This window comes from Gopherus flavomarginatus, chromosome 2 (assembly GCF_025201925.1).
Source record: "Gopherus flavomarginatus isolate rGopFla2 chromosome 2, rGopFla2.mat.asm, whole genome shotgun sequence".
NCBI classification, from domain to species: Eukaryota; Metazoa; Chordata; order Testudines; family Testudinidae; genus Gopherus; species Gopherus flavomarginatus.
The window spans coordinates 161,673,610-161,699,724 of NC_066618.1; the positions used below are offsets into that span (position 1 = coordinate 161,673,610).

Genomic DNA, 26,115 nt, shown 5'->3' on the forward strand with positions numbered 1-26,115 from the left:
AAGGCAAAACATGCCCTCCCCTCTCAGAGAGGGGTCAGTTTCCCTTCAAACATTCATGGCTTTTTTCTCTTTGATGCAATATCAGAATCACCAGCAGGGCCAACCAAGCTGTGGTAAGCACACTTGTTAGAAATGTTAGCGACGTTGTCAAGGTTGGCAGGCCACACATTAAGTCTACTAGAATATTAAGTTTTAATTTGAATTTTGTGAAATATGCTACATTAGAAATCCCACTCTAAAGACCAAAGTTCCCTTAAACCACAATGAATAGCTATAATGGCCATGAAAGGTTTCTTGACAACATGTCTAAATCCTTATGTGGTTGGCCAATCCAGGGGTTTGTCTCCCCAATCCGCTCAACCTTGGCCACACTGAGGAGTGCTCCAGAAACTGGGTCTTTTACAGCTATTGTGGGGGTTTTTTTTACGGACACTTCTACTGGGAATTGGAACTGGAGTGAGATAAGACTCATTTTACCTGGCCCAGTCACGAATGCCAACCTGAAGGTCAATTTTTGGTGATTTCCTCTTATCATGGAAAAAAAAGTACATCTGCCCTCCAAACTGAGGGATGCAAAAGAAAGAAAGCACTCAGCACTCTGGGGGGTGCAATTTTTTTATCACACCTCTTTACTGCACCCTTCTAGTGTTAGAGAGATTTACAGGAATTCTACTTAGTGCATATACCTGAAAACCAAAACAAGATCTGTTAGATCTAATTTGGCAAATTAATCCAGAAGTGGTCTGCACCACCATCACTTCACCTCTACTGATAAATACAACTGGTTCTGTTTCTGGTCACAATTCTTTTATTTTATATTTAATAAAACAGGGTTTTATTAATTGTATTATGGTAGCACCTCTAGAGTTTCCATGTGAAATAAGAGCACCATCACACTAAGCACTGTACACGGAGTGAAAGATATTCCCAACGCCTAACAGCTTTCAGTCAAGAGACAAGATGGAGGGCCAGAGAGAGGAAGTGAATTGTCCAACGTCACAGAGGGTTACTGGCAGATCTGATGTAGAACCCAGACCTCCTGACTCCCAGCCCAGTGCCCTGTCCTGTAGCAGCTGATATCTTAAAGGGGAAAAATTAGGTTAAGGTGTCACTCCTGCTGTTGGTGCTTATACATTAGATCCTTTTCTGAATACAGTGCACAGGATACACTGGGCACTGCATACATACAGGAATTTAAGCAGTTGTATGCAGGAGCCTCTATGACAGGAGATCCCCCGACAAAAGCGGAAGATGCACAGAATGCGTCTGACTAAAAATCTGATAGAAGTCACAAAATATTATATGCATGTTTTAAAAACAAGCTCCTCTCTCACTTCCAGATTATGGGGATAATCAGTTAAACACCCTCCACATCACTGGCAGCAGAAAGACTGTTTTCTAGCATACAGGCTGTTTATTTTTTAAACTTAGATGTTTCATATGTGAAACCAAACAGTCCAGTAAACGGCCAGAACTTACATAATAGAATTACAAAGACTGCAAGATCATGGCTCCTTATGAGCAAGAATACAAATCAGCTTTTACTACCAGACCTGCAGGAGACCTACAGTACTATCTATAACAAAATGAATCTCTTTTTCCAAGATAGGCACTCATGATATGAAAGGAAGGAAAGATTCATAAAGAGGAAGCTACATGGAATTGAGCTCAGTCCGAGTCACAATTCTAACCAGCCTCTGAATATTGTAATATAATGGCTTACAGTCTTGCATCTGAAAAATGGAACAAATGAAATGTTATTTAGTACAGATATTGCCTGTAGGTTAGGCTCCATTGTGCCAGGCACACAGCCCATAGTATAGCATCCAGACTGCATGTCACTACAGGAGATGACTAGGAATGAGAACATTTTCCTTTACCTTTAATTTATTAGGCGTGAGTTTAATGCTGACAACTCTGGAGACCAGATGCCTCTGTTTATCCTTAGAACAGGTACAAAACCAGCAATAGCAACAATGTCAGCTTCCCTTACAGACTGCTACACAATATGGATCAACAACCCCACTCTGGAGGGACAGAGTTCAGTCTCTAGCTTCTATTCAATCCCTGTCTTCTGCAAAGGCTGCCAAAGAAAGAGCTCATTAGACCCAATTGCAATGACGGGTTTAAATGACAGGCACTGAGACCAAACATTTCCTATAGACTAGTTCCCTTTTGGAATGAGAAGCCTCCACTTCTGTACAATACAAAAAAAAATTGTTGCATCTTTATGCTCATTTTAACTATCACCACGGGATGTTGCTTTTAAACTACAACACACAAACAGTGGGGTCCAGAAAGAATTTGGTAAAGATCTCCGAGCTGACCAAACTGACTTTTGGGCATATTTAAATACTCAGCTCATATGCTATAGACAACCACTTTTACCCTAGCAACCCATCAAATATTCATGGCAACATAGGTATCTTCCAGGGGTCACTTGGGTCCCTAACAACTAATACAGTTTGCCTTAACACCTCCCTGGTCCCCAGTTTTGCATCCTGCTTCCTGACTGCATACATCAGGATGCAATTATACAATTATGTCCTATTTTACTCAGTTAAAAGGTCATGATTATCAGCAGCTCTGGGCAGATACTTGATAATATCCCCTCCCAGCATACGGATGCACAAGCTTGTGCCATGACTCACAAAAAGGCCTGTGGATGCCAGCATTCTTCACCTTTTTAAAGTGGAAAGCACAGCAAAATCTGGATGCCTTACAGCCACTTGAATCTCTGTGATAAAGAGACTGCGCCTGCAAAACTAAGGCACTCAAGTATCTCAGATCACAGCATCCGGCCTTCTGAATCCAGTTACCTCTGAAAATGTTTGCACTGTTTATGTCAGAAACCCCGAAAAAACCATAAAGAACTAGATTAACCACTTGTTAACTAGCCACTTCTTTGCCCACACAGCTGTTATCTAAGCTGCTTGCTGAACTGCTGCCATTTCACTATAGAAACTGGTGCTGCTGCAATTTATTACGCTCCCAAATGGGAATCTCTCTAAACATATAGGCAGCACTCTGCAGTAGGTGGAAAGAAAAGGCACACATCAATAAGCACAAGGGAAGCAAGCCTTCTATATTCTATTTTATCAGTGACATTTGGATCAGCCCCCGCGTGTACTAATCAAAGCCCACCCTGTTTCGTGAAAGATCAATGCTTGCTCTGTGGGGAAAGAGAATGCTTCATAGCTTTATCGCCGCTGCGGACTCATAGGGAAAGGGGGAGAGGAGGGTCAAGAATGGCATGAAAGGGATTCATGCTGACAGCTTACAAAGAACAGCTGTCCCAAATGTCTCCTAAGACTGAAAGTGTTGGGTTGCTCTACAAAGGACTCCAACTTTTAAGATGTATTAGGCTTAAAAAGGGACCAAATCAAGCAAAATTTGACTAACTCAAATTTGCTGCCTTTACTCCGTTATAAAATTTTCTCAGCTCAACCCTCTTCCCAGCAAGACCACTCGGTGATCCATTTTCCTGCCTGCTGCACACACTTCTTCCTAGTTCTGACGCTTTCCCATTTTTAGTCCAAATTGCCCCCACCATCATAGTACTTAAGCACTTACTCCTTAATCTTCCTCCCACATGCTAGACAACTTAGCCCTATCTATGATACGATCCAAGGATCAAAGGCTGGGGGGTGGGAAGCCACCTCCCCGTCCATGTTCTGTAGAGCGTACACTGTTGTGTACACACAACTTTAATTCTCATCTACCAACTTTAACACCACAAAAGAAATATTCCTCAGATCACTGAAGGATTAAGCTGGCATTCGACAATATCTCTGGCAGGTAAATACATTTAAACACACAACACTGGAGTATGCACAAACCAAAAACTGTTTAAGTAGGAATAGCATGAAACTCCTGTCATTCCTTCTCCCTTCCAGAAATAATACACAAAGGCACCAGTGCCAGCACTACAGAAATCCTATTGGCTGAACATTAGAAATGCAACCTCTCAAGCATCAATGTGTCCACTATCCCAGCAACTGCTCAGTGTCTCATCTTGGCTTAAAGTCAATATGTAGGAGCATAGAAGTATTAGGATGGAAGGAGGCCAGGCATCTGCCAAAACACAATCAGTCAGTGGTACCCCACTAAATACTCTGGTAGTAAATATCCTTCAAAGAACTATTTACACTAAATACCCTTATTGCTGCCTTTGGTAGTCCCGCACTTGTATTTTAACTCATCTCTGCAAACAGAAATTCTGCCTGAGTTCCAATAGGTCAAGTCTTCATTACCTTTGTTCTCATATCTGACATTAACTGAAATTGCTATGCAGCACCTTATTCTATTGCCTTTAGAAGACCCACAAGTCCTGGCATCATTAGTTTGGCCATCTTATGCCCTCTGATAGTCTCAAATGTCACTTGTTATGCTGCATCTGTACCTAGAATAAGCACTCCTCTAATAGTCAACTCCACTTTCATGCAAAGTGAGATAGCATCTGCAGGGTCTGTGGGATTTACTAGTAACTCTTCCACATGGAAGAAAGTCCTAACCATCTCCTGACACTATTATGTGCTTGTTCAGTTACCAGGAACTATTCAGAGAGCTAGTAGCTAACTGTTACTGATCTAAGTCAATTAATCTGTCTTTTAAGACCAACAGTTCTCAACTTTGCCTAGCTGCAATACCACATGATCAGTGAACGGAGGCACAAAGCCACAAAATCCTGGTGTGATGACTAACATTACACTGACAAAGCATGTAGCTACAACATAGGTATGTTGTCAGAGGACACTGCACTGTGATTATTGAGGGGCTCATTTGGGCCAATGTTCTGGGTGAAATTCCACCTTCTAACTCCAGCCTTCTACATTCATGCAACACTAAATACTTCAGGGGACAATGGATAGATATGATCTCTTCTTCCTCTGCTAGGAAACTCACTGCTCCCTTGAATGTTATGGGCAATATGAGAAGTGCTTCTCTGATCTACCCTCCCTCTTGCTCTGCTCACAATCAGAACAACAGCCACATGTGAAATCAAAGCTACAGACTCAGAATCAAGAGTTTAGACCAGGGATTGGTAACCTTTGGTCTGTGGCCTGCCAGGGTAAGCACTCTGGTGGGCCGATCGTGGCTCCCACTGGCTGCGGTTCGCTGCTCCAGGCCAATGGGGGCGGCGGGAAACGGCACAGGCTGAGGGATGTGCTGGCCGCCGTTTCCCGTCACCCCCATTGGCCTGGAGCAGCGAACTACGGCCTGTGGGAGCCGCAATCCACCAAACCTGCAGATGTGGCAGGTAAACAAACCAGTCCGGCCCACCAGGGTAGTTACCCTGGTAAGCCATGTGCCAAAGATTGCCAATCCCTGGGTTAGACATTCGTCCTGCCACAGTTGTTTTCCTGTCTCTACATATCGAGGGCATAACTTTCAACGTGCCTCAAAAATGTCCCATTGGTTAATAAAACTTGTCTAACAAATCACACTGCAAGTAGATGACCTATAAGCAACATGCCTTCCTCATATGCAGAAGCATACTAGAACTTAAAAATGGTGCAAGAGATAAATATTTGTTAGGCTTAGTTCAGTCTTTAACATGGTAATCCCCAAAGGCACAGGTTTATTTGTCACCTCTATACTGAAGTAGCCTCTGTCCACGTAGTCTCCCAGGAAGAGGTAGCGGGTGTTATTGGGTGATCCTCCAACTTCAAACAACTTCATCAGGTCAAAGAACTGCCCATGAATGTCACCACACACTAAGGGAGGAAGGACAGCAAAAAAGGGAATTACATGCTAACAAGGGAAAGGTCATAGCAGCAACTGGGAGCATGGCTTCACTTTTACCTAAGCTACTGTGGCATTATATCTAGCTTCCATGAAAACTTTATCCATGCTACCAAAAAGCTGCCTCTACTGCCTGAACAATGATGGAAAGGACACGCAGCAGCAGATCTGCTATTTTTGGCGGCTTGCAATTCTAGACAGCCCTTATATGTGACTTCAGCTTCAGAAAGCTTTCTCTGACCTGTGATTGGAGCCTCTACTTCAATCATTGTCTTCTCATGCCTCAGAATGGCAGCCCCATCATTGATTATCTTCAATGCTGCATCCTCTTCTAGCCGCCCTTCCTTCACCAAGTGGCTTTTCAAGACATCAAGCCTGGGCTTTCCATCCTCAAACACTTCCTTCAGTGTGAGCCGCTGCGTGGGAGGAAATGGGACAGCTAGAAAACAGAAGCAAAGATATTAGCAATGTGTCTCTTTAAAGGGACTCATACTCACATTTCAGCATTAGACTTCCGTCCAGCACTCAGACATGAACCGTCACAAGCATCTGTTTCAATACACATTTGTCTTCTCAAATGCAACAACATCAAAGTTATGCTTCCAACCCAGTTAACAGGCAGCCTCACATTAAAAACCACCATATACAGCCATGCAAAATATTATCTGTGTATCTGGGGCAGGTGAAAGGGGTGCAAAACTACAGTTGATGTGGGACTAAAGCACTTCCTGCCTTCAGAGAGGGAAACCACTACCATAACACTGTTGTAGAAGGGATAGGTTATGGGTGCAAATATTGTATAGCAGCAGAATAACTAACCAAACATACTTGATTGCTGTTCTCTATGAACAAGTGTTGGTTATCTGGAGCTTAGGGGACGAGCACTAGTGCTTGTGGCTCAATCTGCATAGCTTATCAGGAAGTTGCTTTCACCATTACAATAACTTTACACTTTATTCAGCACATGCACTATTTTAAGTGTGACCCATACAGGCTCAGCTCTGGGTAGCACTTGGCTAGTCATGTCGATACCCTGTATTCATTTATTGTAAATATTCTAATGCACCCATCACTTCAGTATCTAAGCATATCTTTGAGATACCTTCTTTAACATGGTAAAAGTTAAGCAGTGTGACACGTCAAAAGCCACTATACTTTCATGAAAGAGAATTGTGTTATTTGTTAGAGGCTTCCAGCAGAAGGGAAGTATTTGAAATTTGGAAGAAAAATTTCTAATGATTTGTTAGAGGTGATCAAATTAAGATTCCCCCTTGCCATCACTCAGGTCAGGATAAATTAAAAATAAAAATAAAAAAAAGACCCTTGCACAGTATTTCAAGGATACAGTGTTTCTATTTCTGAAAAATGACCTCCAGAAAGACTGAATGTTGTGGGTGCTCTAGAAACAGCAAGAAAGGGAGACTAAAGGTAAAATCCTGTCAAGTAGACGTAAAAGCATGTCCCCCAGCTAAAGGTGGTGCCAACATACACTGTGACTTGCTTGTAGCTATTTGCCTCTCTTATCACAAAGATGTGGTGCAGAGATGATCTTGGGCCCTGAATCCATTTCCTTTTAGAAACATCTTAAATAACCATGTATCTTTTCAACCATCTAGCTTCGGCTTTTCTCCTACAGCCCTCATCACTGCAGTATCTAAATGCTCAAGATAAAGCACTACTAGGAAACACTCCACAGGGAACAATTCTGCATTGGGAAGAAGAGGCTAAGGCACAGATATATTAGGAGGAATTCTATTTCTAGGGACTCCCCCGGGACACCACACACTACTGAGAGTATAAATTGACAGGAAAAAACCCTTAACTCGTCAGGGAAAATTCCTGAGGTGCACGAACTGTTTAGGCAGATCCCTCATCAGCTGTAACATCGGGGACAGGGCCATAGTGCACATCTCTGTGGAGACTGTGGTAGCACTGCTTTCTACAAGCAGTTGGGGACTGCCCCTGGAATCCTGATGGCATAAAAGTGGCTTAAAGACACCTTAGTCACTCCCACCCCTGGGTGTGCCTGCATGGCTTGCATCTCCAAGCATCACAGCATACAATCCCAACTCTGACTAGTTAAGGTATCAGATCTTTCCCATCTCCAACTTCAATATTATGACCATGTGCTGGGAAAATGGATTTGCTCTTAACTCTAAACCAGATGCAACACAAAAATATTACTGAAATGCAAATGAAGTTGACATCCCTAGCAATCACCAAAGACAGACATTCAGTACGCCAAACTGTTGAATTTATAGGCATGGTAAGGTTGCTTATCAAACAATACAGTAACTAACAGGAATGTAACTGATTTCTCTTAAGTGCAAATACAGTAACTCCTTAGGACTGGTCCAAACTTATGATGGAAGTGGAGATAAGCCTTGAGTGAAAACCCACTAAATCAACTGCAAATCGCTCTCCCATTGACTCCAGTACTCCACCAGAATGGGAAGAGTAAGGGGAGTCAACAGGATAGCATCTCCTCTTAACATAGCATAGTGGGAACCCTGCGAACTTGAGTTACGCTACTAACGTAACTCAAATTGTGTAGCTTAGATTGACTTCCCCCCATAGTGTATACCTGCCCTTAGTTTGGAAACCTATGGGCAGAGAGAAAGATAGCAAGTTTGTACCAGAGGGTATGTCTACAATGCAATTAAAATCCTGCGGCTACTCTCTGCCAGCTGACTCTGGCTAAGGGGCTGTCTAATTGCAGTGTAGACGTTCAGGCTGGGGCCAGAGCCAAGGCTCTGGGACTCTTAGCCTGAGCCCTGCAAGCCCGAGTCAACTGGCATGGGCCAGCCAAGGGTGTATAATTGCAGTGTAGGCATATCCAGAGAGTGTCTAAAAAGCCAAACATTATTTTCCAAATAATGTGGAATGTAGGACAGAAGAACAAGATTGGATATAATGAAAGGAGACCCAGTCCAGCACTCCATGACTGGAATAACGTGACACGACTTTACTCACTGTCAGAAAGAAACTGCAGGATTTGGCAGCTGGGTAGGCTTGGATGCAGGGGAGGGAAGGAAGGAGAGAGAGAGACACCAATGAGTGGAGTACAAGTCTGTGTGCAGCACCCAGCATGCTAGGGCCCCATCCTGATTGATTAGTTACAGTAGTGTCTGAAAGCTCCAATCATATTAAAAGCAAATTCTTGTATGGAACTCCACATTTGTCCTACCACCTGCCAGCTCTGCCTTATGGCAGGCTCATAGAATTTGAAAGTCAAATGACTTGTAAGGGAAAGAAGAAAATTCAAGGTAAATCAGGAATTATTTTAATGCAGCCAATATACCACGTGACTGCTTCCTCAAGTCTTCAAGATGGCCAGTAACTCTAACATCACCTTAATCATTTAAAGCTCTTAAGAAAACGTCAGACCACAGAATTTAGGATAGCATGTTTAATGAAAAAGGTATGTGACCACAGAAGAGGCAGTGCCCATCCACAATTCAGAAACAATCCAGGAAAAACTTCTGGCAAATTCTGCCTTGCCATTTCCCAGGAGTCTTAGTAAGTAGAGTCTTATGCAAGATAAAATGAGGATTATTTGTGCCAATACATTGATGTGAGCAGTCAATAACTTTTATGTAAGTTTCACTGCTATCTTTATGTGACTGTGAACTCCCAGATGAAATCAGATATCCGTGATCAACTTCTTTTCTGCTCTGCCAATTTGTCCACCGCTCTGCAGTGACCCTAGAGGAATGGGTGCTGCACACATACACCAAGGAGGACAATTTGCGTCAATTACTACTGCATCTCTTACTGTATATGGGAATATACTCCTCACTTCACTTCCTACAGACCAAGTCAAAAATAGTGTTCTCTGTTCTTTAAGCCAGTACTGTAGTAAGGTGCTGGAATAGTAGTTAAGCATGTTGTGATACCTGGGAAAGGACCAAATATGCCAGAGTCCACAAGGAAGACAGATGAAAAATCCTCCCAGGTAGACAGAGGGTCAAGATCAGAGGCTCTAACAAAACCAAAACCCACCCAATATTATTAAGCAATGATTATGTCTCCTACACACAGTAAATGATAAGGATGAGCACTTAAGTAATCAGTATTGCCAAAGCAAATAATCCTGTTAGCCAGCATAACTTGTACAAAGACTTTAAACAACTCAGTGCAAGTAATTATCCCATGGACTAATTTTCACCTTTATAGATTTTTGCCCTCATTTGCACTCAACCCCATTGAAATGGTCAATACTGTAAGAAGGTGCTGTGGAGGAAGTTTCTTTTCAATCCTACCTTTAGTTTGCAAAGGGTACAGACTGCTTCATCTAGTGGTTAGATCAAGAGACTGGGAGCTATAAGAGCTGGGCACAAGCCCTGGCTCTGCCATCATCTCACACCATGGGGTTCTCCATTTCTCTCTGGGCTTCATCCTTCCTCATCTGTAAAAGGTGTAAATACTTACCTACCGCATCTGGGGAATGAGAAGGATCGTTACAGACTATCAAAGTACTCTGAAGATGAGGAGTACTAAACTGATCTGACACGAGGCTCCCAAGACACCACCCATAAATACTAAGTTTAAGAAAGTTCAAAGACGGTGAAAGGTGTACATAACATTGAACTTCTCATGATCATTCACTAAGATCCTCACGCCCACTCCTTTTGTTTACCGTCATGTCCTGTGTCAAATCTAATTTAGACTACAAAATCCTTGTGGCAGGAGCTTATGATTTTGCGAACACCATACACACCCAGTATAATGAGTAATATATTAGAATTCATGGTTAGCAAAACAGCACACATTTTATACCAACTGCCATGCAATGACAAAGGGACACAAGCACACGTGAACTCTGAGATATAAACATCCACAATCTAAAATGGATTAAGGGGTCAGTCGTGTTTCAAGGAGTTCAGTAAAAGAAAGAGGATGGCAATATCCTTGCCATACTGCAGTGCAAGAATGGATGTTTGGTTAAATTAACATGCTCTATATTTACAAGTCCAGGTGTACACACCAACTGTAGGTATTCTTAGCCTGCAAACTAAGAGGCTGAATATGGCAAAAGGCTATTTACAGAATGACAACCTGACAAAAAGCCACTTTGCTGAAACACTGCAAAACCAGATATCAGGCAGCTCAAGTGTAGAACCAACTCACCTACAAAAAAGTCACTCTGCCACTGCCAAATCTCCATGCTCCCTTATGTAGAAGGCCTGCACTATTTCTACGTTACGGTTTAAAACGTTCATAATACTGTTACAGCTGCACTAATGCTACACATCTATTAAACATGGTAATAGTCTTCTCGAGCATAGACTGGGTTAGGCAATGCCATCTGTACCATAGTTTTATAACACTGTGGTTAATGTGTTCATAAAAACATGCTCATCACTGGTCAAAGAAATCATGCTAGTAACAAACATTAAACAAGATCAGAGTTAAGTAATCCACACCTTCAAAAAGAACAGATCCATGCCATGAAAATGGAAACAAACTCTCTCATATTACCATTTCTCGGACAATTGTACAAAATAACAACCAATACTCATTACTGAAAAAGGAATAATAAGCATTTGCCTAAAATGATGGAGGGCTTGAGAACAAATTAGTCTGTACCAACCATTAATGATTCTGATGGACAGAACCAGACAGAGAAGACAGATTTTACATTTCAAACCCTCCAAGTCTTCCAGTCAAAAGCAGCAGCTCAGGATTAAAATGACAGTATTGCTCAGCAGTGAACATCAGAGAGATTACGCTGCAAGTCTTGAACCCAATATGGAAGCATACCTGAAAAGTCATTCACTGTTTCTAGTCAGATGGGTGGAGGAATTACAGTTGGTTAGTTCAACAGATGGCCAAAAGCCTTCCGGGGGTGGGGGGGGAGGGGGTATTTCAAGCATTCTGAAGGAACAGTTAACACAGTTCTGACAAGAACCGTACCTTTCAGATAGGGTTTCATCTTGGTCCAAGTCACAGTAGGTTTTGGCTAGACTGTCATTTCTACACTCAGACAAATGTTAGCTTGAAAGAGCCTCCTTTAGATCTATCTAAATAGATTTAGGTACTAACAGCTTCCAAATATTTCACACTTTCCACCACTTTGCAACTAGACATCTAAAAAGTTTGACAATCAGCTAACAGTTTGACAATTCATAACATAAAAGCCACTTTGCTGAAACACTGCAAAACCAGATATCAGGCAGCTCAAGTGTAGAACCAACCCACCTACAAAAAAGTCACTCTGGCACTGCCAAATCTTCATGCTCCCTTATGTAGAAGGCCTGCACTTTTTCTACGTTACGGTTTAAAACGTTCATAATACTGTTACAGCTGCACTAACGCTACACATCTATTAAACATGGTAATAGTCTTCTCGAGCATAGACTGGGTTAGGCAATGCCATCTGTACCATAGTTTTATAACACTGTGGTTAATGTGTTCATAAAAACATGCTCATCACTGGTCAAAAAAATCATGCTAGTAACAAACGTTAAACAAGATCAGAGTTAAGTAATCCACACCTTCAAAAAGAACAGATCCATGCCATGAAAATGGAAACAAACTCTCTCATATCACCATGTCACAGAGGTCTAATTATTGCCAAGATCAGACCCAGATGCCCAAAGTAGGAACATTGACAATAAAAATACTGCACTGGATTCAGTTCTGTAAAACCTTTTAAAGGGTTACAAGAAACTCTCTCCAGTGTTAAATTATGAATAGCATGAATGTCAGGCCTCTGGCATTTTCTATTACAAAATATTGCAATCCTATATTTCCTGAGATCTTCTCTTTTTGTCCATTTGTTACCTAACATTCTTCTACTCAACAGAGCTGATTGCATATTTTTAGGGTTTAAACAGACTATTGCTTCACAATCAATTGACTCGGTCTGAACAAATCACCTGGCTCAGTGATGAAAGGTAACAAGTGTGCCATTCTGTGTTCACAGAAGGTTAAAGCTTCAGCAATGCGTAAAGCTGTAACAGTAATTAACAGGGAACAAATACTTGGATCACAAGCAATGGATGGCATCTTTATACAGCCACAGCAATAGTCGAGTCAATCTGTTTCACTATTTCTCTTTATTCCATGGCACCATTACAAGATCTTCCTACAGCCTGTGTTACATCGCAAACTTCCATCACCACACACATGAAGAACTTACTAATTTACCCTTCTACAGCACCTTTCATCTCAAGACCTTAGAGCATTTTAGAAACAGTTCAAACCAAGTACATAACTGAGAGATAGGAAATGAACAGATATAGTGAATACTGAATCCAAGTTAAACTGCTAGGAGAATGATAGGTAGGCATCATGTAATCCCTCCAGATGGAATCTGGGCAGAACTCTTGGGTTGACACCTCTAAGACGCATGAAAAGAATGCTATGGAATTTTTAACAAGTCATCAGTACCTCAGTTTTTATACCCCAGTTAATAGCAGCTCCAGCAGTTAGTAGGTCCTAGAATAAATAATATGTTGTCCTTAGCAATATGCTGGGGCATTGGGCCTATACTGACTCAGAAGGAAGAATACCACATATTAAATCTTCAACACAAGCTTCCCGCAGCACCTAGGTCTAACCCAACCCTGCTTCACCTGCAAGATCTGACAGAACCACTATGAAAGTTTAAAGGTGGAAATTTGCAGGGTTGGGGGGGGGGGAAATCACATTTAAAACTAGAGGCTGTAAAGTGGAAGAGACCTAGCATGAAGTTTTCTTTACAACCAGAGCTGTAAACATTAAATAGCAGGCAGAGGCTTGCCATAATATTAAAAAAAAACTATTCCTGTAATATGGATAACTGCTACAGGTGTACAATGTAAACAGGAAACCAAGTTAGGTTTCTTAAGTTTTCCCCAGACCGAAACCACAAATGGGTTGAACCCAGTCTGACCTTTAACATTTGAGTGAATTCAGCAAATTCAAACCTGCTGTTAGTTCCCCAGTATATTTATAGCTAGAGTTTTCTTCTTGAAATGATCATCTGCAGAAATCTCTGGTCATACAACCCCAGGATCTCTTCATTCCTAGAGCCCCATCTTGAGCTATGTGATGTTCCCTCGGACTAAGGTGAAGTGAAGCATCTGCAGGAACAGATCTGTGTTTCACCCTAACTTTCTGAAGCCTGGATCAACCCAGACAAATAATCTTTGCCATTATTCAGTTTAAAGCAACTCTGGCACAAGTAGGGATATTGATGTGCCTCAGCAGAATTACCACTTCAGCTAAACAAACACCATGGAAACTAAATAATCACAACATGAAGCAAAGTACAGCTCCTCTAACCTGTAACCCACCCCAGAACATAACTTGCTCCGTTAATGTTTGATCCTATTAATCCAAACTCAATTTATGCCTTGCTTGGGCAGGCCACTTAATAAAACGAGCATCTACCTTGCAGAGTTGACACAATCACTATGTAAATGCTTATTATTACACCACTTTATTGCTCTTTGTTCCTAAACCCCTAAACTTTTGCAGATTCTTCTATCTCCCCTGTAGATTGTAATTTTCCTTTTCTTGTATGAATGTGGTGCCTGAATTTCAGAACATCCACAAATCCAGCAGAAGAGCTACAAGTTCTCAACACCTTGAAAGTCAAGCCAATGGTCGTCATGTGGGTATTTACTGTTTCAGACAGCCAAAGTGCCTAGGACAGTCCCTTGATTCACTTTCCATGTCTCTTAACGATGATATGCTGAATTTCAGACTCTGGATATCTTACCCTCCTTCCCTGTTTTTACAGCATACTTCATTTTTTTAATGAACAGTGACTAACCCAAATAGATTAGGAGTGTTTAAGCACCTGATTTCCTAGGAGTAATTTTAGGACTCACCAGAAATTTTGATCTAATATGAAACTGGTCTAAGACAGCTATATTTTCTGAATGAAAATTAATCCTTTCTGTGGAACAGATTCAGAAAGCTTACCCTACCCTTCATACTGAACTAGATCATTTCTTCTGAAATTAAGATAAAAACAGCTGCCTGTAATAAATCCTAAACAATCTACATAATATTTAAAAAAATCATTCATATTAAAGTTGAACAATTTTTTCCATGGGGAAAGAAGGAAACATAGTAAGTTATCACAATACTAACTTAAAGTCACACAGATATACCATTGAACTGAAATGTTCCCTTTAGAAATGAGAACCTGAAGTCCACCACTACATCACTTATCAACTGCATTCCAATAAGGGAGCAATGCTCAACCTCTGGGGCCAAGTTCGTCTTTCTGTTCCAACAGAATTTAGCCCTAAATGGCAATTTACAAGCCACATGCATCTAATTCCAATAATCAAGTTACACTTGCATGTTTCAAAATGCAAATAAACATGCCAAGAGAGTAATCACTTTTAAAGCTCCTTTTGAAAGTGGACGCCACAGCCCTTCCCACCCTGTGGCAGGACCTACTGGTAAATACAAGGCGGTTAAAAAATAAAAGCAACTAAATCTGAGTCCACAAGAACAGTTTGGAAGCAATATACAACACAGCCTAACCTTCCAGCTACTGCTCTGAAGCCAGGTCTGCAACTAGAAACTTCTGCTGGCACATGATTGTCAGTGAGGGGTGAGATTTCCCCTCGACACTCACACTACATTTTTATTTTGGCAAATTACCTCAAGTAGATGCAATTAAGTGCTTTAGCCAAGATAAACTGCATCTACACTGGGGACGTTTGTTGGTATAGCTATGCTGGGAAAATTTTTCCAATGCACACTAAGTCTAAGACAGCGCAGAACTCTGCCATTTCTCACCTCTCAGTTTAATGGAATTTGTTATAAAACTCTCCGCACACACAGAGGGGCATGTTGCTCCCCTTTTCTATGGTTTCACAAGAGTGCCATCAGATTTGAAATAGGAGTACTAATTAAAACAGAGGCAACTTAAGACTGCAGCTATGCATCAGCCATCCAGCTCATAGCAAGAAGAGCAGTTACAAAACTTTCATTATGTAAATTAACTCTTCATGCATGGATTCATTTCCTGTCAATGGGATTTCCCAGCAAACCAAGCTGAACATCTCAGCTGCAGCTGAGACCCAAATTAATGACACATGTTTTCTGGGAAGCCCACCAGTGCTAGCCTTCTACTGCAGAAGCCCTATTTTACTTCAGTTTCTGCAAGACAGTTACAAAACTTTATCCACTGGTATACTAAATCTATTTGCCCACCTTTCCCATTGATGATTAAGACACCAATATTCTACTTGCCTGGGAAAGCTGAATTTAGTTTTAAAGTGTCTGCATTGCTATGCAATAGTTCCAGCTCCTAACGAGCCAAAGCTGAGTGACTGATCTGCTGTCCTTGGTTTGTCTTGGATTTTAAGCTTGTTGGGGCAGGGACCATTACTTACTTTGTTCTGACTCAGTACTCTGATGGTTCAGTAACATAAGGAGTCTGAACTACAATCTCATACTGCTAACTGCCATAGAGAAAGAGAGCAGATAAGCCCTGAAAACTGGCCTGAAAAATCTTTGAGACACTGAGGCTCTACAGACTTTTCAGCAGTTAAAAATACACATATTACTATCAAACAGTCACTCAACAGTATGCCACTCAGCATCAGATTTGTCATCTTGCTTTCATCAGCTCCATCAGATTGGATGATTTCCTCAGCTGACTTGAGGGTCATCACTAAGCTTGGGAAAAAAAAAAAAAAAGGCATGAGGTCCACAGCAAACAGCTGCAGCTACTTAAAAAAAGTGAGCTAACCAAAGGAGAGGAGAGGGGATTCCTAGATGTCAGCAGACAGGGAAATTCGCCACCTGTTTTCACAAGGTTAGCAAGCTGACAGCTCATCCACTAATAGATCATTAATACAAAAACAGTAGGGTCTGTGTGTCAAAAACAAATTCCCCACCTGCTGGTAAATGTAAATCTGACGCTATCAGCAGCATGTAGGGGGAGATTGAGGGGTTGGCTCTAGTTTTAAACCTACTTTAAGTGAACATGATTTTGTACATAGTGTACTTTTAAGATCAGACTCAAGCCAGCTTTCTAGGCATAAGCTGACCTGTTCCATATGGGAAACCTAAACAAAGTAACGTCCACAAACACTTTCATCGGATTCCACTGCTAACTGTGACACAGACATGCAGAGCCCAGCCAGCAGGCCTTTGACCAAAGTGTTGCATTATACTGAGCCAGAGACGATCACTACCAATAGAAAAGATTTCAATTACTTGCATTATCGACTGCAGAAAAGTTACCAAGTCACACAGTTATAATCGTGGATTCCTCAATTTTTCTTCCTTCCAATACTCACCATATGGCTGAATACTTCAACGTAAGCTCTGTTTACACTTAGGTAAGTTCTGGTTACAAACAGATTCTAAATCACTGTACGGCATCTTTACTCCACTGCTCCTGGTCATCTGCACTCAGGCAACGTCTTGTAATCACTGTGACAGTTTGTAGGAAAGATGTTGCAATACACAGTATTATAAAACCTAACCCTTCAGTTAGCCTATATTAGAGCTCAACAGGAGCAGTTCACCTGCAAGCAGCGTATAAAGCTAAGGAGGAGCAAACCCCTTTATAAGATCACCTAAATTCAATCACCACTTTAAGAGGAGTTATGTTACAATGGGGTGGAATATCAAAAGATTCTTAAATAAGTCTGTAAGAAAATCACAGGCTGTGATTTTGTTGCAGAAACAGAAACTTTGAACACACATCACATCTCCCTGTAGTTCCCACAAATTTAAGTAGCACCGCGATCACATGCATCGGTCACAATGCCACTCACTCAAATTTGGTCTGGCTCTCTCTCTGTCATGCCATCCACTTACAGGGGTGCAGAGCCACTCACTCAGAGTTGGCCCAGCTGCCCCTCTGTCATGACAGGGTGGGGGTGGGGGTGGGGTAGGAAGGAGGAGAATTAGGCCAACTGAGTGAATGGCACTGCAACCTGACACACTCACATTTGGCCCTGCACCAAAGCCACAGCTTTCACAAACCGTGGCAACAGCTTTTGAACCAAAAAAATCATGACTTTCTTACAGCCTTATTCATAAATAAATTATAAAACCTGGTAAGTACCATAAAATTAATCCTACAGGTGTGAACATAGGTAAAAAGTTAAGTCACTTTACAGTAATCATTCAAAGAAACCTACAACTATCACCAGAAAGAAAATTCTTCTTTATATCTTTATTATAGGCCATGCTCTAGGAAATCTTCAGGTTACAAATCTGAACACTGCAATTTTATAAGCTGAAAAATCTTATTACTCATTTTAAAGCCATTTTATGTGTGATCACCATCCCTCACCTGCTTACAAAATGGAAAGCCTTCTGTAGCTGGCTATGGGAACGAACACTGCATTATCTACCTCACCTGGTCCTGCTCAGCTTGGGGTGGGGGCAGAGAAAGTGTTTTGAAATTTAAGTCTCAGAAACCATCACCATTGCTCTTGCAGAAGCCAGAAGGTATTTACCTCCACCCCCCCAAAAAATCAACAGTGAAGAGCTGGATTTAGATTTCTGGATCTCATAAATAAAACCTAGGAGTCTCACATAAGTAACATATCCAGGTTCCCAGCTGGAAGAGGTCATATTACTCAAAACACTCACATCTACCTCTGCTACTAATGGGAACATAGCAAGAACCTACTATAGCTTCATAGCTGGAGATGCTGCTGCTAGAGAAGCCAGTGAGACTTCCTCTTCAGAGATTGGAGGTTTGAAGTCAGGAGTGCAGTCCAGATAGCACAACACTACTACTCTCTGCAAATTAAGTCTTTAAAATAAAAAAAAAAAAAGAGCCGAACAGGATTTCATTCTCCTATCCCTGCTGGGGTCTGCCATATCCATGAGGACTTTCTTTATGCATCCCATTTTCTTCCCAACTCTGTTTTTCATCCTGTCAGCCCATCAGCCTTCTAGTCAGAGACTGACCTCCCTGTGGAGCCCACCAATACCATCAAACAGAAATCATTCTGTTCTCCATAAGCTTTCATTGTACTCCTGACCCAGGACTCCAACCCAGCTCAGTACTGCAGGCCAAGAGACCAGTCTTGAAGAAGAGCTTTACTGCTGAGTTTTATATATTAACACTGCTGCTTTCACATAGCCCACTCCCTTGCTTCAAACTGCTTACTAATGTCTAAACCCATTAACACACTGTACAGCTGGTAAACATAACCGGCATCGCAAGGCAATCTGTACAGAAGCGTAACAGGAGATGCCTGAAAACCAATAAAGAGTTGTCAGAGATAAACTCAGACAATTACTGGTCTACAAGCTAATATCTTGAGATTAATGTGTGGCTCTGCCTCCACTGGGACTCCAGGATTTACCTAAATAGCTCTGTTCATCACAAACAGGCCAGCCTTCATTACTATTTTAAGCCGGCACCCTGCCCTACTTCCTGCAGACTCAATTCCTAAGCAAGCAGCCTTCCTTCATTTTCTAACCATAAAACGAGCTAAACACTGAAAACGATATTACAGCTGGAAGTGGTAGATTCGAGTCATGTCTCTCTTTTTTTATTAAATGAAAAATACTAAGCATTTTTATTTCATCAAGATACCTGGCTGATTTGAACTCATTTGTTCTGACTGCTAGAGAATTGGGCTTCTGAGCAGCAGGTACAGACCTTAATATGAAGAACGGAGTTAACCTTTCACAGAAGAATATCCAGATAATAGGAATAGAGAAAAATCACATTATATACAGAGGATTCACAAATTAACAGCAACTCTTGTCATTTACACATGAGATTCCCCCCCTCCTTTCCATGTTGTTGCACCATTCTGACACTTCATATGTGGTTCTCCAAAGAAATACAAATGCACCCCAGCCTTTTATATTTTCACAAAGCCTCATCAATGATTTTCTATCTTTGCTATCACATTTTAGTCTTTGGTAGCAGCACAGACACCTCTGCTAAAATGCAGATAAATCAGAGAATAGCATAATGACAAGAGAGAGCTGTCATATTTTTAGCTACCAAGACCTGGTTTAGGGCACTTGCTCCAGCCAGGTCCATAATACAAAGATTGCTGGACACATGAACTAGTGGTGCCACGGCTAATATACAGGACGGGGCAGGAGACATTTAATACCAGATGCACATTATAGTTTAATCTTCCACTCTCCCATAAGGTATTAGTCAGAGTGCCACGATCTGCAATGCATTTGATTTCTGTTGCATTTTTAGATGTATCGTCACATGACCTGACAGCATTAGCATGAATTCTGCAGCAGACAATCCAAGCCCAGGCTGCAAGCTGTCCCTTCTCAAACCACATCAAATTAAGACCACCTGTGCTAAGACATGTCTGTGGGGCATAAGAGATCAGTTAATAATTAAGGAATATTCAGTGAGATCTCCAGATTTCTATAGCCCTTAATGGTATAACCATGTCTATGCTGAAGACCTGGAGCCTTGTCCAGATGAGTACTTGCGCTGTGACACCACCTGGCTTTTAGGGATCTCACTGAGATTTCTTAAGTCAGCTGGCACTGGCACTTTTAGCTTGGTGCTCCCAATGTTTGAGAAAGCTCCCATTGTCCCCCAAACAAGTATGCACCCTTTGTTCCTACTTTTAACCACTATCTATAGCTCTTCCCCCCCCACCAAGTGTTTCATAAATTAATTCTCAGTTATAATATTACAACATTAGACAAGATAAACCAATCTCACAAGAGAGAACATGAAATATTATGGCAGCTATTATGAAGACCCTCAAACATATATTTCTTTTAATACACATTTCCCTCATATTAAGGTTCATCTCTATGCCTCCTTATAAGATTCCCATTCCCAGTGTATGCAGTTTTAGGCTAGTATTTGTTTGATATTTTTATCCATGTGTTGTGTTATGAAATAGCTGTACAGCATCTGTGAGTACCTCAGATGGGGGAGAAATATATTCAACTTCAAAATGAGAATACTGTATGTTAACAAGGTATATATTTTAAAACCACAACTTTTTATGAAGTGCAAGGTCTCAAGAACAGTTCTGACTTAGCAAGGCAAAGCAGCAAATTTTCTAGCTTCATCTTGATTTGCCTTGTCACAATCTGAAGGAACCCCTTCAAAGCCACAGAAAAGCAGAATATATCAAATTAGCATCAACCCTACAGATCTCACTCAGTGGTAAAGCTCTCATTGAAGTCATTGGGAGTTTTGCCTGACCCGAGGAAGAGGGTATTCACCCACGAAAGCTCATACTCCAAAACATCTGTTACTCTATAAGGTGCCACAGGATTCTTTGTTGCCTGAATATGGACTGCATAATCAGACCTCTATACTAAGAGTTGCCTACGCCACAAATGATATATAGAACACGGCATGCACAAAGAGAGTGACATGAGCCACCTTTTATGCATTTATATTCCACTCAAAAACTATGCCTCATCTGAGTTGAACAAGCATTCTGTTAAGGCATCACCTTGACCAGCATGCAGTGTCTTCCATTTCCATAAATACTGAAATCTCCAAGTTTTGGCTACCTCTTATTAAGAGTCCTTCTTTCCTAGACTTGCTGTTTACTGTCTTGGCTAACTCCTCAATGGCATGCTGCCATAGGTCTTGAGATCTAACTCACATTTGGAAAACCCAAACCAAGAACTAGACTCCTGAAACAAGAAGGAAAAAAGTTTTATCTTGAGAACTAAATGTTCTTATGATGAACTTGTTGGGTGAATTGTCAGAGCTGCAGGTCAAACACTAGCAAAGAAAAGCTGAGGGCTTTTAAACTCACCCCCTCTTATGCTGTTCCCTTAATACAAATAAGATGGGTATGCAGCTATGAGACTGACAAAGTTTAAGTGTTTGAGAGAGAGGAGCACACAGAGAGTTCTGAAAGGTGATAAACTCAATCTTAACCCGAAAAAACAATTCGGGAGACATCTATCAACGTGGTCTCGATCAAAGCAGGAACTGCTAAATGCTAATCCCAGCATTAGCTATCATTCACTGCTTGGCCTTAAGAAAGTCACTTCATTTCTCTGTGCTTCAGTTTCTCCAGCTGTAAAACAGTGAATATGCTTTCTTATTTCACAGAAAGGTTGCAAATTAGTGGCTACCCAGAAGCACTATACAGGTGTAAAGTATTACATTATAAAGCTATTATGCTGATTACTGAGAAACATGAAAAGGTAGTTGTAGCCAAAAGAGAAAATGCTAGATTTTAGCAATTCAGTTCCTCATAGTGATTAGTCAGGATCCCAACACACTGACATTACTTCTTCCTGAAAAGTCACCAAGTTAAGATGAGGCTCTTGTTTCTTTGCCTTGATCTGGCCAAGTGTTTAAACAACACTATCAGGATTTTTTAAAGAATTCTTCATAAAGACAAACAAACATAGCTCAGCAGGCAGGTTGCTCTCTCCAGTCCGCTTGAGTCATCAGGACTTAACTTTTGGTTAAGAAAAAAAAATCAGGATCCCCACTGCAGATAGCTACTCTCATTGTCACCAGTACTTTCCAGAGGATTTATTTTACAGCCAAGGGTGATAGTTTATACTTCATGTAGAATGAAATGGAACCGTTACTGTATAACAGACATGTCTGAAGGCCTATTTTTACAAGTTACTTCTTTGCAGATCAATGCCCTGTTTACCCAGAGGAGCGGTATACAGCATTATTCCCTGACAACATGCTTCACACCTCTGTCCCGGATGATCCACCAATAGGCGTGAGAAGGGAAGTCAGTTCCTACGGTCCACTCAATTCTTAACCTCACTGCTGAGACTGCTAATAAGGAGACTGTAGAGAAATTTTATTTGCAGGCTCATTTCAGAGGGCTCACATCTGACTAAAGGTATCATATTCCACCATTCTGAAGTTTTATTACATGTCATAGGCTTTTGATCTATGCCAAGCCTTTTTAGTTTTTATTTTTAAAAGGCAAAACTACACCTATCTTAATAGCCGAGTGATTTTGCTTCAAGTAATGTCCTGACAGCTTCCATTGAGACCTACTTTTGGCCATGTCTAAACTATTAACTGTGTTTGAAAATTAAGATGTTTGGTTAAAACAGACTTCACTTGATTATATGTCAAGCTGCTTAACAGTGATATCTGATGAACCAGAAATACAAGGGGGCCTAACACAAGATTAAAAAACTGAGCTGCTTTAAAATAATAGCTGTAAGTAGACAAACTTGAGGAACTATGTTTCCACTTGCTTATGACTGAACATAATTAAGGCTAATGTTTTCACAGCCCTTTGGAAATGTAAGTTTATAAGATAAGCATTATTAAAATATGCAACAGAACAGTAGAGACTTTTTCAATGCAGTGACTGAACAAAATTAGCTCTTATTTCTCTTTAGGTTTAAAATGAAATACCACAAACAATGCAATCACCTTTTAATAAAAATTCCCCCTCCCCTTTTTTTTCCTTATAGATGGTGAAATTCCTCCCCAGACATCCAAAGCCAGTCCAAATAAGGTACATAGTCTACCTCGGGAATGACATCCATAATCACAGCACTCTATCTATAGGGCAGCCTCCTTATGAGACTATCCCCCAGGCTTCACTACATACTGTCAGCATGCATTTGTGTAGTGAATGATCATACTGTCTCCCTTTAAGCTCCAGTGAATAACTCGCTACATGTGTGTGAGCTCCACCTGGCTGAGGATTAATTATCAAAGGCCATTCCCAAACTCTGGCTTTCTAGATATTATTACACTGCTGGCTAACCCCCAAAGCTACTCTATTAAATGTATTCAATCCAGTGCATCCACAATGTACACGTAATTGTTAATGGGATTTCACAGAAAGAAGTCCAAAGGTTCAGCTACAATGTAAGCTAAGATAGTGTTAATATAGAAGACAGCTGAACTGACAGGACCCTCTCATTTCTAGCAGTAATATTAAACTAAAATCACAAAAAAAGACCGAATGTTAAACATCTAAGCAACTCACAGGAACCTCAGGGTCCAGGCTGCCACCCCATTCCACTTTGTCTATGTATCAAGTAGCATCTATTAACACTTGAACGCAACAAATAAAAATTCATTTGGGCCCAGGTTAGAGTAGCAGGTAGAGGTGACAGTGTAAGCACCAAAATGGTCAGCAGAGACTCCATACATGTGAAATTTGACATATTCCTGTTCATATCTCAGTCCTATAACAAGATGGGTTAAGGGTAGTGTGACTGAATATAACAATTTAAAAAGAACAGGAGTACTTGTGGCAACTTAGAGACTAACACATTTATTTGAGCATAAGCTTTTGTGGGCTACAGCCCACTTCATCGGATGCATAGAATGAAACATATAAGAAGAGTATATATATATACACATTCAGAGAAGATGCCATACCAGATCTAAGAGGCTAATTAATTAAGATGACCTGTTATCAGCAGGAAAATCCATTTGTTAGTCTCTAAGGTGCCACAAGTACTCCTGTTCTTTTTATGAAAACAGACTAACAGGGCTGCTACTCTGAAACCTATAACAATTTAAGATGCCAAAGTCAGCAGCCTTTGTAACTGTGCAATTGTATAGTAGTGATGGCAGCTGAGCAAAAATGTAAACATATAAAATAGATGTTCTCCAATACACGGGCATGAGAGATGGCATTAGATTAATTAGGGCATCTAGATCTACATTGTACAAGCTTCCAACTAATCCAGGAACTTCTCAATTAATATGTTGCCCTCCTCTCTGTTAACCGCTTCCAACATCATCAGCAATTTTAAAATAGCATCTACTATGGGAGGTGCCCAGCATAGGGTGCACCAAGCACAGCATGTCAAAACAGGAGGACTTCAGGAAGACACTCATGTGCAGGCAAAAAAATGAGGTGCACTGCACATCAGGGGCTCAGAAAGACAAGGGGAAATCTCCACCCTTCTTGGAGCAGAAAGAATATCAGGACTGGCCACTGCTCGGCTCCGTAAGTCTGAATGCCCAGACTGGAAACGGGCAAGTGGAGTCGCCCACGTGCCCACACTGCCTCCCCTGCCAAGGGGAAGGGGGCACAAATCCCAACTCTCTGATCTCTTCCCCCTCCTTTACCTGTGAAGAAAAAACAGCTCCCTAACCTGCATCACTCACCCGCCTGCTCCCTCCAGACAGTGATCCGCAGGGTCCCCCAGTCCCCGCACGCACACTCGGGGCCCCCTCCCAAGCGCAGTAAACCTCACCCGAGAACCCCGCCCCACACACCCAACGATGCCCCGCCCAACCGCCCCAGAGTCTCCCTCCCCCTACGGGCCCGCACAGCGGGAACCCCCAGACCCCTCTCCTCTGTACTCACAGCGCGGCAGCCCCCCCAGCCCGGTCTCCCGTCACCAGAGAACGGGAGGGGCCCCCAGCTCCGACCCCGGCAGCGCCCCGGCCCCTCACCCTTCACGATGCGCTCGGTCGTGGGCAGCTTGTTGTGGCCGCGCCCGGTCATGGTGCCGCCTCCCCGCGTCGGCTCCCGGACCGCCCCTCCCCCCGCGGCCTCCCCCGGGGAGCCGGGACTCCGACCGCGGCTGAGCAGGCCCCACTGACGACGGCGGCAGCGGCGCAGGGATCCGGATCCGCTCGGTGTCCGGGCGGCGGCAGCGGCTCCTCCCGAGCTCTTCTTCTCCCCACCCCCACCCCGAGCCTACACCGTTAGTGCGCAGGCGCCAACCTGCCTCCGCCTCGCGAGGAAAGAAGGCGCAGGCGCCAAACCCCTCATTTCCTCTCGTGCGCAGGCGCCACCTACCGTCTCTGTGCTTCTGTACGCGCATGCACCAACTGCTGTTCCTCGCCCCACCCCGCCCGGTCCTTTCCTGGCGCACGCGCATTGTCGCCACCTGTGCTGATGGTCTCCCTCAGGCGCCTTTAGGAACGGCGCTCCTCCGAGGTCACGTGACCAAGTTGCGGGGGAACCCTTTCCTCCCCCTCCCCCCCATCTTGAATGAACAGTGTTGCTAGGTGATGGGGGTCCGGCCTTGCTTGGGGGCTGCGGCCTAGGACGGGAGGCAGGCAGCCTGAGCCCAGGCACCGGGGCTGGGGGGAAGCTCAGAGCCTGATTCACCCCCCCACAGAGCAGAGCTCGTGCCCCCTCCTGGAGGCCCAGGGTCTCGGTCTCTGCGCCCCTGGGCACGGGGGGGTGGTGCTGCCCCCTTTGAGAACAGAGCTGCAGGGGATCCCTTAACCCAGCCTCATCTTTTCAAATAAGAGACAGCCTAAAGGGAAAGGCCTCGTACCCAACAGGGGCAGAGGCTCAAAGTATGGCACAGACCACAGGATTTTACATCCTGCAGTGAAACATGGCAGGGAGAGGACACCCCTATACCTCACGCCCCCAGCTTTGTGCAGTAGTTTTCCTTTAATAACTTGTATAGGGACTGCACTGTACCGAGGACACTGCCTCCACTTCCATCCAACCAGCAATGATACATGCTAATACACATTGCCTCCTCTCCACGCTAGAA

The 26,115-nt window shown here is 42.5% G+C and overlaps 1 protein-coding gene across 7 annotated transcripts in view; it reads right to left on the minus strand.

Annotated features, from left to right (window-relative positions):
* PPP3CC (protein phosphatase 3 catalytic subunit gamma) overlaps positions 1-25,252 on the minus strand; it is a 57,199-nt gene extending 31,947 nt beyond the window's left edge. For 2 of the 7 annotated variants that reach the window (XM_050940065.1, XM_050940063.1), the window contains exons 1-3: positions 25,052-25,252; positions 5,987-6,184; positions 5,593-5,717 (exon numbers count right to left, since the gene is read on the minus strand). In XM_050940065.1, coding sequence (XP_050796022.1) covers positions 5,593-5,717; positions 5,987-6,184; positions 25,052-25,103 — 375 coding nt within the window. In that variant the 5' untranslated portion in view covers positions 25,104-25,252. The remainder of the gene's footprint in view (positions 1-5,592; positions 5,718-5,986; positions 6,185-25,051) is intronic. The other 5 variants (XM_050940060.1, XM_050940059.1, XM_050940062.1 and 2 more) reach the window with 3 other exon arrangements.
* Between the last annotated feature and the right edge of the window lie 863 nt (positions 25,253-26,115).